Source organism: Copidosoma floridanum, unplaced genomic scaffold (genome assembly GCF_036245765.1).
Source record: "Copidosoma floridanum isolate Cflo_tuat_1 unplaced genomic scaffold, Cflo_Japanese_pri ptg000019l, whole genome shotgun sequence".
NCBI classification, from domain to species: Eukaryota; Metazoa; Arthropoda; class Insecta; order Hymenoptera; family Encyrtidae; genus Copidosoma; species Copidosoma floridanum.
The window spans coordinates 10020233-10035388 of NW_028321896.1; the positions used below are offsets into that span (position 1 = coordinate 10020233).

The 15156-nt window shown below is 43.5% G+C and overlaps 1 protein-coding gene across 2 annotated transcripts in view; it reads left to right on the plus strand.

Moving 5' to 3' along the window:
• Positions 1-15156, plus strand: part of Rbp6 (RNA-binding protein 6) — a 590998-nt gene that overhangs the window by 487702 nt on the left and 88140 nt on the right. For both annotated transcript variants that reach the window (XM_089593560.1, XM_089593561.1), the window contains exon 7: positions 2886-2934. In XM_089593560.1, coding sequence (XP_089449686.1) covers positions 2886-2934 — 49 coding nt within the window. The remainder of the gene's footprint in view (positions 1-2885; positions 2935-15156) is intronic.

The following is a 15156-nucleotide window of genomic DNA, read 5'->3' on the forward strand; positions in this document are numbered from 1 at the left end:
AGCAGCCGTACGAGCATTCATTGTTCCCCCGGTGAATATATATTGGATGTGGAACGGGCCGGCTCCTCTGCACGCCCGTGCTCGTGAATTCGAAAAATAAACCAGGAGAACACGAGCCGGAGTATTATGCCGCGATGCTCCGTACTTCCTTCCTCTCGCTCGTTTTTCCGGTTTCATGAATAAAATACGAGGAAAATTAAATATCCCCTCCCGAAGCAGAAGGACGACATGGACCAGAGTCAATCAAAGTTGCCGCATCCAAGTTTTAAGATTCGATGTAAGCACAAGCTCGCGGATGTATACGTACATATTTTCATTCGTGCAGTGAGCAATTATGGGATACTGAGTACCAGGAATAAATTAATTGCAAAGGGGTAATATTATATCCTGTGTACCTCGATGATGAGACATTGCGAGACTCGAAGCGTTAGTAACTCCTACGATGGCGTTTGGATAAGCTCGGATTAGACGAACGGAACATTCATGATTTGGGTAACTGCTGGCTTTAGCGGTAGGCACGTAGGGTTTGATGCGACATCGGGGAAGATGAAAGGCGACGAGGTCTGGAGATTACAAGGAAATTCTTCCCCCCCTTTTTTTTTCATGCTCCTGGAGGTTTCATTAGAGAGTGATTTACGCTGTGCTGCGGATAGCTGTTACATCACAAGGTAGGAGAGACGCTTGTTTGCTTTGGTTGAGGAATCAACTCCTGATTTTTCTTCCGTCCGTACGGCTCTTTGTCTTTGGTACCTTCGTTCAACTACTAATTTTTTCATCACGAGACACGAAATTATTATTGCAAGTAGAAATTAAAAAAAAAAAAACATATACCAATGCTATTGAATATCACAAAGGTTTGCAGAGTAAGGACAATTGCTAAGAGTAAAATTTATGATTTTCAAGAGCAGTTTCCGTCCGAGTTATTATCGCTCCTTGAAAACGTCTCGAGCAGCGTTGATAGGTCTTTTATCCCTCTGCACTACTCACTTGCCAGGAGAACAGTTAACGATATGTAAACGGACCCGTACTCTGAAACTTTTAGCTTTAAAAACTGAAAACACCCCGACAAATTCGTCTTTCGTGTACTTTTTGTACTTGTACCTCTGCACGAAAAAGTCAGAAAAAGTCAGCTTTTTGTTTCGGGTATCTTTTTAAAGTGTTGTAATCAGGACACTTTGTGATAATTGTAAACATTGCGGTTGGTATCAACTATTCAAATGAAAAAAATCTTTTACTTTTCCATTCCTTATACTACATGACACTCGTGTGTGAGTAAAAAAATCAAAATTTTACTTGTAGATTATTTTCTAATATGACAATTAAAAAAAAAAAAAAAAATCTTACCAAATCCAAACATGTATCTGAGCGATGTATCTCACGGTCAGTGCATGGCAACAAACCATCGTCGATCCTAAAGTCGACAGCTGGACAGTAGGCGCGCACACCCAAAAAGGCTACGGCAGTAATCCCCATCGATTCCACCGTTCCCTCGCAAATTCCCAAGTCTCTCTCACTCCTTCTCGGTCCCAACCCCGCAGCTTCAATTCTGATTCTCCCGCAACCCACTACAGTCCTCGGACTCTCCTCCGATGGAAGGAAAAAGTGCAGAGTGAAACTAGCTCCACGATGACTCGCGCGTAACTCTTCTAGCGACGCCAAAACGTGTACAGAGTTGAAACTCTCGGCTTCCTTTTCCCACCCATTTAGCGACAAAATTATATCCCCGTTGAGCAAGACTAGGGAACTCCCCTTTTTCTTTACTTACTTCCCACCCTCGTGGGTTCACCTTCGATTTGTACGGATACAGCTGCACTCCCCCTCCCCACTGTACTCCCTCTACCACTGGCGCGGCTCAACGTATGGAGGAATCGCGTGTAGATTTTACTTTCCAGTTATCTAGTCCTATCTTTTTTTTTCTCTTCTATTCGGTGATGGAAGTTTGCTCTATCCGTTCATCCTTTTCTTTTCTGCCCGCATACGTATCTCCGGCGAGTTGGAATAACATGGGTTGAATTTTTCTTTATTGACAAAAAACAACAAGAAATCCTTTCTACATAGCGATTAAATAAACGCAATGACTAAGCGGTAGTTTTATTAAGAAAAAATGGTTAGGATTCAAGCCAAGATATGCTTTTCACGTGTTCAAACAATCATTTTGATAATGTGTCACAAATTGAGCTCCATTGTATGGATAGAGATACAAGAGCTCGAGGGGGCGTTAATGCACGGGATTTATCAGGTGACGTTAACACGCTCTCCCGACATAATTACATCAGGGGGTGAAGGAGCGTGTGCTCGCTCGTGTCGTCCCCCTGGGGGTGCACGGGAACTTTTAATTTGTAAAATAAAGAAAACAGGAGCAAAGTGTACACAAAAGAGTGGAGGGAGCCCTACGAAGCGCCGATTCTGTTGTATCAACACCACGGAGGGTGCGAGCTTCGAGAGTCAATTTTTATGGCCTCGACAAGCGGAAGATACCTAAAATTAAAAGGCGAGCAGGGCTCAGAGAGTGCACTATTACGCATTACTTCTCTTGGTCGTCTTTGAGACTCCCTCGGGCGTGCATGAGCAACATTTTTGGTCGTCTATAGAGAGCTTTTTAGTAGCCCTTGAAATTTAACTCTTGGCCGTATTCTAGTTTAAACTTTTTCGTAGAGAAGAGCTCTTAGAATTTATGAAACGACGTATATTGCGTTGGAAAAGGGAGAGTTGCTTATTTCCTTTAAAGTCAACCTGTTTGAATTTTCGTGTCACCTCGTGCTTACGACCTTTACGTTTTCAAAGCTGAGCTCTGTTGAGTATCTAAAAATAAAAGAGTCTTTTTGGCGGTTATTTTTTTGGAGATGGTACTAATGTAAATTTTTTTTCTTTCTTTGCTGTTGCAGATTGAAGATGCCATGCTGATGTTCGACAAGCAGACCAATAGGCACAGAGGTGAGTTTTCAACGCTTTTTTTACATCAGAAAACCGTTTTAGTTATCTTACAAGTAGAATCGTACATTTTTAGTCAGACACACGTTTCATTAATAGGACGGGGATACAAATAAATACCATGCCATTAAAAACATTTTTTAAAGCCTTGGAAAAAGCGATTTGGTGAATACCTATCCCACTAATTCTTAAATTTCGATCATGTCGATAATTTTTTCGTGATACAGTATACAGTGGTAATCAACCAGTTTGACCAATCAGACTCTTATGTACTAAAAAATTTGGTCCCCTCATTTGTGACGATGAGAGAGAAAAGCAAAGGATGACTGTTTGATCACTTGACGGTGAGTCCCCACCATTCCAATCAGTCGGCAAGTCAAATTCAATAATCCACCGGGAGAAGCGAGAAAGGCGAGTCTCGACACTTGTCCACCGCGCATGTGTATAATATGTACGCAAGGGAAGACGGGAAGAGATGAGAGGACTGGAGACAGAAAGGGAAGAAGAAGAGACGAGCGCCGCGCACAGCAGCGAGCACACGCTTGGCTGGTATCCCAGACGATTTCGAGTCTCGATGGGTCGCTATGATTTCCACGCGGATGAGCACGGGCTGCCATACTACCGCTGCAACTGCAGCACAACAGCGACAAGCAGCCAGCCCGGGATGAGGAGGAGAAGGAAACGTCTTCTTCCCTTTGCCGGGATATACGTATATAGAGAGAGAGAGAAAGAACAGGGAAGAAGAGCTCGTTCGCACACGACGCGCGCGATTATGCAAGCTTCGCTGGCCAAAGGATTTTTCTTTCCATGCGAGGCTTCCTGCCCCCCCCCTTTTGGCCTCGCTTTACTACTAGCTGTTCCACGCCATATCCACAGAGGAAGATTCTACGTCGTCTCGGTCCTCGCTCAGCTCCCTCTCCTCGAATACATTTAAGCGCATCGACGTGCTCGCAAAGTAAAGCAATGAGCTACGGACCAACAGTACTGGTGGATGACACCGTATATAACAGTATGACACCTCAATTTGTAAGATAAGATCACCTCAATCAGTGGTAAAATCAAAGGTATACCCGGAATCATGCGATTATTTATATCGATTGCCGATTGTCCCGTGGTGCGTCTTTGGCTCGAGCATGCGACCACTCATCCGTGACCGGAGCAGTTTCGAGCTCGACCGCGCTGTACTGCAGCTGCCTCGCGTCTTTCCTTGTAGGTGTATATAATATTATGCGCTTTTATCTATAATTGCGTATTCAACTGGGGCAAAGAGGAGAGGAGAAGCCAACTGGAGTCGAGAATCGGGACTTTGGAGAGCTAGAGTTTCTCTGCAATTTGCGAGGTCTTTGTTGCATTACCTTGACGACTGCGAGCTGCGCAAGAAGCCGAGGAGAATCGGCGGGCTTGTCTTTCGAGTGCTCCTCTGTACTGCTGCGGGGCTGGAACAATGTATTTCCCCCCCACCTTGATGCGAATGATTTCTCCCATCAGGACTAATTGAGTAGGATGCCATTATTACCTTCCACGCGTAAATGTTGATTTAGGGTTGTACTTTTACAGTATCGTTTCGGAGCCGTTGAGTGACTAGTCTCTTTGCGTCTCTCTACGTACATTTTCTCCATCATTTTTACAAGTGTAATAAAGGTGCCATCGACAGATCTTTGGTACAGTATCTTTATGAGTTGCCCACACGACAACTTGCAAAGTGTCCTTACCAGCGTGTAACTTAAAATCGTTGAGCCATCACTGTTGGCTCCTTGAAGCCTAATCTCATCGATAAAGTCTCGGTCCTCGAACGAGCTTCAAAAAAGCCAAGATCACGGCAAACAGCCCGACTAATTTCCAGCAGCCACCGCGAAATATCAGTCACGCGATCCTCAAACGTGGGGGTGGTTAACGGAGGGACGTAGCTCGGTACCCTCGGGGGGAGGGGATCGAAACTCGAAAGTGCGAGCTTTGATCCTGGACGGAGGACAGAGGAAGAGAGAGGGTCTGGCGTGTGTGCGCGCGCGGTAAGTATATAGCCCGGCGTGGCAGGAAAGTTGGCCCCGCGGCTGGGAAGTTCGGAAGCGTCTTTGCGGATCGCTCGTGTGATTACCCGATACGTTGCTCCCGGGGCTACTGCTTCTACCTCCTTCCTTCCGTCCTCCCTTGTGCGCGCACGTGAATTTTCCACTCGATGCAATATCGCGAGCTCTTCGTGGTCCGATGCATCTTTGCCTCGTGCTTCCAAAATTCATACCTCCGTGCGTCCCTCTGCCACTTGCGTTCGGTCGATTGTAGGTCGAATACTTTCTACCGAGTAACTGGGTACCACTGGGGAGGGTGAAATAGTTTCGTCATTGTTTCCGCTGATGGGTGTTTTCGTTCCGTTTCGTTTGATAGTTGCTCTGTAAGGGTGGGGGAGGTTCAGAGTGCCCGAGAGCAGCGATACAGCTTTGACTTAAAATGCAGTTTGGGTGGGAAGTAATAATACAGGGCCATTTAATTCTGTTGCTTTAAAGTTGATTTATTGCATGGTCAAGGGTCGCGCTTCAGTGAGACGTGAGACGCGTACTTTTTTGTCCTACCACTGGAAAAAAAAAAAAAACGACTTTTTGTCATCACTACCTTTAAGCTTCGTGAAAATAAGACCAAAAAGCACTAAGGAACGAAAAAAAAAAAAAAAAAGAATAGTAACGAAATAGCAGCAGAAATGATGATGACGACTATCATCACTGCAACTACTGCGATGCTCGCACTACCACTGCACTTTGAGCTCAAGGCGTGCGTATAGCGTAATCCTTTCTAGGCAGCGTTGTACGGAGGCAAATTCACGCTGCACCGGAAGACGTCCTTTTCATTCCATTATGGAAATCTTGGAGAGTGTATGGGGAAAGAGAGAGGAAACGACGGAGCGGAGCATTGACACCACCTTAATTGTCACCTGCATTACCGGAATTGTAGTAGTCGTGAATATAGCAGCTACAACCCACCGATGTTTGTGTACCCAGACAAACGAGTTGTAGCACAGCTTCCGTCTTTCCTTTCGAGTACAAGGTGTACAGGGTGGAAGATGAGGAAGGAAAACGGAGGAGGCTCGAGGCGCCAGCGCTGGGTGTAGGGAATAATGTGCTACCGGTGAGAGAGATTTTGAAATATTGAAATGTAACGTCAGCCGCCAGTCGCCATTTCTCAACTCCCTGCCTCGTTTCCACCCGTGTATTTTCCTTCGATTTCCATCTTTCGATTCGCTCCTTCTTACTCTGCTTATTCAGCTGCCACCATCCCCCGTCTTTTCTTTATTTTCAGCTCAACCTACGTTTTTTTCCCCCGTCACGCCACTTTTTGTCCGACTTTTTTCTTTTGTTTGATTGTGTTTCTTGATTCCTTTCTTGGAGTTTTTCGAGACATTCGTTCCGTTTGACAATATTATTCTGACACATTGGTGCAAAATCAGAGTAGATATCTCGGTTTTGAGTTTCGAAAGGAAAGCTTTTTTTTCCCTCAAGATATACAATTAAATATATGATTCCTATTTTTTTTATTCTCAGAGCTCAAACAACACCTTTTTCAACAAAATCACGAGTTGAACGACTACATGCTCAAATGTCATCATTCAAATGACAATGTTCCCCTGTGATGCCGATAAATAATGCTACAAGTAGAACAACCAGATTATAGTCAGACATGGTCATTCGTGACTGCAAAAACAATGAACGCCACTAGCACTCACCATGTTCAACCAAATTGAATATAAAACGTATACTCATAGTGACCAACAATGCAATTTTCATGTTCAGTAAGCTAAACAACGGTGTATTGTGTTTGAAAACGTTTTGCTGAAACATTGATTATATACTCCAAGTAGTACAGCGAGACTTTAGTCAGGCACGATCATTCGTAGTAGGAAAAACAACCAGTACTGCTATAAAAAATTAAAGATAAATGTGCATTTGAAAGGACCAAAATGACGCTTTTATATTTAATAAACCAACATGGCATACTATGTTTTTCATCGGAGCACAGCAAGACATGAATACTTCTTCGGCGACAATGGAGCACGGTCCAGTCGAGGTGGAGGGAGCAAACTCGCAAGGCACTTTTGCCCCACCAACTTCGATGGAAGAGGGGGTGCGACTTTGTCCTACACGAGATGCGTAGAGTGGCGTTCAATTCGCCAGGGAGAGGAGAGAAATCGCTCGGAGCACTTGTAGGAATTTATGACGACGCTGTTCGACACTGGGTGTACGCGAAGTGTCGATCCTCCGTGTGATCTGCCACGCGCACGTGTACAAACACTAGATACATACACGGGTGTACGTCATGTACCCACGAAGGATGACTAGAACGGGCGTTCGAGGAATCGAGGCATTAGCTTGATGAAATTTATTGCACCTCCGATGTGCGTACCCTTGTTTCAGAGGGAATCGATTCAACGTGCGTGGAATTCATATCGAATAGTCGAATTGATTCAGTGCTACTGTAGTTATTATTATTATTATTATTATTATTATTATTATTATTTCGAAACAACAAACTTCATGGCCGATACGTGTTAAAGTTTGCATTTATTTGGTACGTGAGTGGTGGTGCGGAGCAAACAACCATTAACTACGAGTGCCCAAGTTTGGTAAGCAGCTTCTCCCCTATACGTGATGACTTGTATATTTCACGATGAGTAAGGCAAGGCTGCAAAGTTCCTCATGAAATCTTTTGGTTGAAAAACGAAGCACGTACCCCGACGCATGGAATTTTCTCCTAATGAACACACTCTCGTTTCCCTCCCCCATCCCTTGGAAATTTCTTTTGCCAGAGAAAATGTTTTTAATTCATGCGAGTGCCGTACAGCTGCTCGCTCGATTCTCTCACGCACGAACGTACTTTTATCTTACTCTCAACACGACACTCTGTATAGTAACACCGGTAGTTCTCTCACACTTTCTTGCACCAGGCTCTCGAGGTGCGGAAATTTGTAGACGCATTCAAAATGCCGAGGGAAATAGAGAAAAGAGCTGGACGAGATGATAAAGCAGATACAAAATGCCGTCTGCAAGAATGCGGCAAGTAGATGCAAGAACAAAGTAGGAGAGCGAGGAGACGATGTCGTCCTTGCGTTTGCCGTACTCTCGTGCTTGTAATTGGCTTATTCATGCAGATGGAGCAAAATTTTAATTTAAAATTCGCACCGAGGTGGATGGAAGTGTAATATGGTTTGAAAGAGGAGCTGTCTTTTCTCTTTGTCTGTAAACCTCGGGCTCTCGCTCGAAATTCATGCGGAGACGTGGAGAAAGAGATCATCGTATGCAAGACTCAGGTGGAAAAAGTTGGGAGAAAAAATTTTTCTGCCAACTTTGTCGCCCGTGTGTAGATTGGTGGCAGAGAATAAATAAAATTTCAGCTCTGAACTTTAGGTAACAAGATTTCGTTTTTTTTTTTTTTTTTTGTTTTTTTTCAACAAACAAAAGATATCGCTTGCGTTGCAGTTTGTGATATGCACACTCGTGATTGCCATTCACAAAGTACAAGACAAATAATTTTTGGGGAGACACGCGATGCGAGAAAAAAAAAAGAAATTCCGAGTGGAAAAAGTTTTTAAGAAAAACAATCTCAGGCCAGTGTAACCCGAGCCTGACCCAAGATCCGAGGAAATGAGATAAGGGAACAAAGAAGCTTGTTGAGCAAAACGCTTACGTTTTATTTGGTTTTATTTCTCAACGGCAGTGGCGGCGCAAAACGGAAGCAAAAATCGTGACACATGCAACCGAGACGGAGAGTAATGCCACGATACTTACACGCAAAGTTTCCCCACCCGTGACCAAAAGAGAGATAAAAAACGAAAAAACGGCTAAAGTTGCGTGCTTCTTCACCCTGAGAACTTGTCTGAAAAAATTAAAATAGTAAAGCAGAGCGCGAGAGAGACAAGTTTTGTGTACTGCGAAAATAACGTCGAAGCTCTCTTTTGCAGGGAAAACTTTGTTAAATGGAACGGCAAAGAAGGGTTGTGAAAACACAGTAATAAATACCTTATATTCGTAAAGAACTAAACACAACTAGAGAAGAGAAGCTAAATGATAAGTCGAACACGAGTGAAGGGGCGAGAATGAAGGGATGAAATAGCGGGAGTGTGGAAGCTTACACTCATACGTGCGTATACACAGGAGCGCGGAAAGAATCGTTAAGTTTGAGTTAGGGGACAATAAATATTCATTATTGGCTCGAACAATGTCACGCACACCCACTGTGTACGCAGGAGGTTATAGAAGGAGATCGAAGTAAAGGTAGGGGGAGAGGTTGGGAATTCAGAATCCATTGGCATGGGACTTGTTTGAGTCACCTTTTTGTTTTTATAGCTCGTTATATTGACGCTAAAGGGGTAATTGAGTGGACAAGCGTCCCGTGATAATGTACGTATTTTATGGAATATAAGGTATTAATTTAATTTGCGTCGTTTTAATCTACCTTCGTCTGACTAAACTCGACTCATTCTACTTAAAGTAAATTTTTGGCCTCCGTCAAACACTCAATTAAACTCAATATTTGCACTTACCAAAGCTAGCGATGATCCAACAAAACCGATACAAGTTATTTCACCGAGTATAAAATCAAATGTATATTTGACTCTTGCTACTTACCGAGTAAAGAAAAAAATATTCAAATTCACACTCACGTTGTCAATTCCCGAGTACGACACGCAGAAAGTTTCCATTTCGAAATCAGAAATTCAAAGTGCGTAAGACCTCCCCCTTTCAATAATGCAGCAGCAACTTGCAGCAGCTCCCACGACCCCGTCTTTCTCCGTTAGCGCGAAGTGCATTTTGAATTTTCAAAAAATCCCCCAAGGAAAGCATAGATTCTGCCGGGGATATAAATTTAGATCATTTCTGGCGTGGAGTCTCGGGGGTGTGCGCACACCCATACGTTGGATGGACGCTCTAACGAGGGGAAAGCCGATGTCGCGTCGAGAATCATTGACGTAACGACCGGATCTTGCGTCTCTCGGAGTGTACGCGATAACTGCTATCATCCATCCGAGTATGTGCGAGAGCTTCAGAAACGGGGAATAAGTCTTTCTCGAGAGGGACAAATTTCGCGCAGAAACAATGAGAGAGTCGCTCTACTTTGATACTGTACTGTGTTTCGCCGGAAGAAGAAGCTCCGTAGATGTGAATGTGCGATCTAATGGTCTCGCTGCACCCATTTCTATTAACGAGGCCGAGCCGGATGATGATTGACACGAGCACTCGAGGCTCTCTACGTGTACGGAGAGGTTGTTTAGGAATTAATCTCCGACACGTGTCAGACGTAGCACATGCATGTTTGATTGCTGCTCTTAGCGCACAGTGCTGGCGTGTATTTTTAACCATGTAATAGCGCTTAGTTTTAGGACGACTGTTGAAATACTGGAATATTAGTTTAATTTAGTTGATCCCGCAATAAAAGGATACCGATTGAATCCCACGTGGCAGCCGTCATCCGTCGAGGCACGACCGACTTTAATTTGACAGCTGAGGTACTTGTTGGCTGTATTGGTCTGTCGTATCATGAAAATAGAGATAAGTGTAAATGGATGATTAAAGGAGCGAGAAAGGGAAGGGTCTGGTGGGAGCGCCGTGCGAAGGCGGTAGTAAGCCAGAAAGAGAGTATATGTATGGGTGGGATTGGGGGAGAAGCGAGGGATTTGCCTGATCTCGCCCCGTCAGACTGATGGCGTTATGCCGCCGGAAATTGAATGCACTCATGGGAGTATTATTGCATCCAGGCCTCGTCTAGTGACTCTTGAAGCGATTTGATTCTCCGACTCTCGTGGCGCTCCTCTTTCCCCCGATCCCTTTCAGCCGAGCCCCTCGTTTCAATTCCGATGGAAAACGAACGACCGCCCTCGACCCCCGCGGGCTTCTACTCCAAGGAAAATTTTGCCGATTGCCCTCCTCCTTCCCCTATTGTGCGTACCTCGATGGAGGTTACGAGTTTGAATTTTCGCGTATTCTCCTTTTTCCATCGTTATTCCATCTGTATTACGTTATTAATACCGCTTTTTTGCGTAACTCTGTTTGATAAGATTCATCAACAAGGTTATATACGAATCTGGTATTCATTATCTTTTATATAAGGTTTTTGTGTATTATTTCATATTTATCGTTGGAGATGGCATTTTTTTTGAGTACAAAACAGTTGCAGAGCCAAAAATCGTAGATATGTATTGGATGAAAAAAAAAAAAGAAAAACCGGCTTGCAAATGAAACAATGAAGTTAGTCATCGATCGCCAACTGTAAAAACAAAAAAAAAGGTCAACAAGCGCTCAAATGAAAACAAAATAGGTGGTGCAAAAAAAAAAAAAAAAAAAAAAAAGCTTGAAAATGAAATCGAAACATCCACGCGTATTGACTGTCAAACGTTGTGTGCGTCTACTTTTTGCAATAACGACGCGTTTTCCGCTGACGCATTCCGCGGTGACAGAGCAAGAGAGAGAGAGGGAAGGAGACAAGTTTATTGCCAGCAGATACCGCACGTAGGCAGAAAAATGTATAGGTAAACACGCTAGTTGGCCCATTATTTACGTTGTCGCGGCGAAGAGTCATATGCGCGTCGTACACGTGAACTGCTCCACCAGCTCGCATTGGAGAGAAAAAAGAAAAAAAAAAAAAAAAAAAAAAAAAAAAAAAAGGAAGGGACGGGCACACGCGACTCCCAGCGCGGCAATAACTCGGAGATTAAAACAGAATTATAAGTGTACGGCTGAGTTGGCGGTTATAGGGGAGTACGTACACCGAGAGAATCTCGGCTGTTAAGCTTCGCCTCGATGAAGTCGCTACAGCGGCAGCACACACAGTCACTGCGCTTTGGGAAAAAGAGGGATACACACAGAGAGGGAGGGGGAAACAAGCGCAGCACTTGTTTTCCTACCAGGCGTAATTACGCGAGAAATCTGATACTCCCTCTCTTTCGTTCTTTTATGATTTTGTTGGCGAACTGCTGCGGGGGAGGGAATAACTCGTGAAATTAAAAGCTTGCTCTTCTTTTTACGACACTAGCAACGCGCTGTTCGGTGTCTTTTGTGAATTTATAGGCCCGCGGTTTATTACGGCGCTATGTGCACCCCCACAATTCGATCGTACGATTATTATTATTATTATTTTTTTTTTTTTCAACTTGATTTTGTACTATTGACTTGCGTGTGTGTAGTACAAAGCTGTAAACATTTACTCAATAATAATAAGACCCTAAAATTGAGAATCGATGGGGAAGAAAAATCGGTGAAGCAGAAAGTGGGTAATGCGTTTGAAGGTGAGCACGGGCTAGGGAAAAGAGGCGTCGCAGGATAAATTGGTCGAAGTCATCGGTTCACACGTAGGTACCGGGGACGACAGCAGAGACGAGCCGGAGGAGACTTGTTGACTCTCGAGCAGTACAGCTAATGAGAGCAAACACCGAAGAGAGTATGTGCGTACTGGAGAAAGAGGGTGTGTATACTATTCCTCCCTGGCACGGGTCCCTTTGATTTCAACGAAAAAGCTGGGTAAATCGACCAATCGGAGCTTTGAATTTTTTTTTTTTTTCACTACATGGAAAAGTGTGGAGCTATGTAACAAATACGGATTAAAGGGGGAGCAGCGGAGCATGTATAATTACATTACGATAAAAATAAAACATTTTTCGTTTCGAATAAAATATAAAAATAAAAAGCACCGAAGCGTTATTTAAATCCACGATGCGCACTTTCTCCGTGGCTTTGCATTTTAATTTATCGCTTCATTTAAATATTAAATACGGGATTTATACATTTTACCTCTATCCGATGAAATTACAAAATTTTTCGACGAATTTCAACGCGAGAGATATTTTTGACACAATTCATCCACATTATTCTCTACAGCATCACTGCGAAATTTGATTTTGATCTCGAACGTGCACCTGGCATAGACGTATTTTAAATGAAAAAAAGAAGTAATACAATCACAGTCTTCATTATTGAAATCAGGGACGATCGACTGTTGGGATTCCTTATTCCAGAAGAACACCTTACTGAAACCTCGGTACCATTCTCTTACAAAGTTGCGATTCTCTCGGCTGTACGGTTAATGCAAAAGTCACGATGCGTCTCCCTCAACCCTCTCGAAAAGATCCAAACTACCGACAAGTATTGTCATTTTATTGTTTACCTTCAAGACCAAAGGATTATTCGCAACAGCTCAATCATTCTGGGTTTATGGCAGGAGCCCCACTTTTCCAATACTCATCCGAAGAGCAGCTCCACACGCAGTGCACAGACACGCACTCGCATTTGTAGGCAGTCAGAATGGAATTCCCGTGATCCATCATTTTCCCTCCTCCACCGCGTCGGAATCATCATCAGGGAAACGCGTGTATTTTCGTCCGACGCGTAAGTAATATGCATCGCGGTGACTGTTACCTCACCCTTTACCAACACACATATATACAACATTTCCAGCTCGCGTGCCAGCAGATCGATAACTCGGGTACGCATGACGGGTCTGCCCGAGTCGTTCCAGCTTCGATTTCCTTAGTGCTGTTTCAAAGGGGCCGTTGGACGATCTGGATGGTTTTTTGGGTCGGTACAAAGCGCGAATCACGCTGTCATCCAATGGAAACAGTATTCGATGTGGTGGGTCTCATCAAGGTGGCATATCGTTCATAATAATAATTCAAAGCACGTGGTGCCCCTTGAAATTTCATCATTTACGGGCTGGTGCTCCCGTGAACCCCTACACGCACGGTCCACGGATCTCCAGCTAATTTCGGCCAAGACGAGTATGTAGGTGGTTTTTAGTAAAAGTCTGGAGTCCCGGGCGCTACGTGCGACAGCTGGCTGTTCATTATTCTCGCATTAGGTGCTGTGCTTGTACAGCAACGGTATAGCAGTCACTGGCTAAATTCAATCCTCATCGCGATTCTCTCCCTTAACTTGTAGCGCCGATAACGCGCGTTTATGTAATTTTGTTTTTATTGCCCAAGTTTTGGCGAATGAGGGGGTCAAGGGGGTAGGACCTAGAAATTTGGTGGATTAAGGAATACGGTTGTACTCGCGTTTGGGTTTCGTAGATGCGATCGGACTAATCAGCGATAGTACGGTTGAGGGACTATTGGACGTCAATTCGTAAACATTATTTTTTGTTCCATACGTATCCATTATGTTAAATGCCAAGCGTGTGTGATACGTATAATTAATCAAATTAATGCTTTGTACTTGTTTGGCGTTTCGTGTGAACTTTTAAATATAATTTGATGGTTCGCTTAAATCAGTATATAACTATCGGTTGCAGCAAACGAGTTCCGATATGTTACATTATGTATTGACGATGAGAAAATGATTTTCATCGAATTTCGTTCGGCTCCTCTCTTCTTTTGATGTTAATGAAACTGAATTTCAAATTAATCACACACCAAAGGCACACACACGGTCCGCCACTCGTGCGGGCGTTAATTATATCTTTGACTCGCGTGATGAATATTATTCACCGCTGCGCAACGCAGAGGAGGTCAATATTAAATTCATCAGCGTAACTCGCCAATAGGCGCATGGACATTAAAGACGAGGAGCTTAAATTATTTCTCGATGTTCGGCTCAATGCCAGGGAGCATTAATAAAACATCGTGTTTTTTTTTTTTTTTTTTTTTTTGTACGCTTGGAAATACATTAGCGTCACGCTACTTCAATTGACGTATAAGATCCTCGTAAGTTCAGTACTCACAAGTTGCCCATAGAAAACCCTCCTAAAATAAAAATCATGCGTGATCCAAGTCATTGACTTGTCGAGTGTTCGTTCATTTGTTAAGATGTTATCTCATTTCTAAATGACAACGTGACTTGTTATTACAATAGGTTTTTTTTTTATTTTACATCTCGCCAGGGTGCTCGTGTTAATCGAGGCTTAATGTATTCATTTATTCAAGTGCTGAGTAACATGACAAGTGAGATTTTTCATAAACGTATTACAAGATCCTCAATCACATACAGATCCAAGATAGTACATGAATTAACGAATTTTGAACTCGGTTTATGTATCAAAAAAAACCCATTGATTTTTTTTTCAACTTTGACTCTTTGCACAAAAAAAATCTAGGATGCTATTTTCCATGAACATTAAAACTAGCTGTGAGTCAGTTTATCGAGCCAAATGAATGCAAGCTCCCAATGTCGTGGTAACGATGTTGACGCGCACTTGAACTCATCCTCCCAACTCAGCTTTGACGCACAAGACAATCCCGCCGTCCGGTCCCCTTCC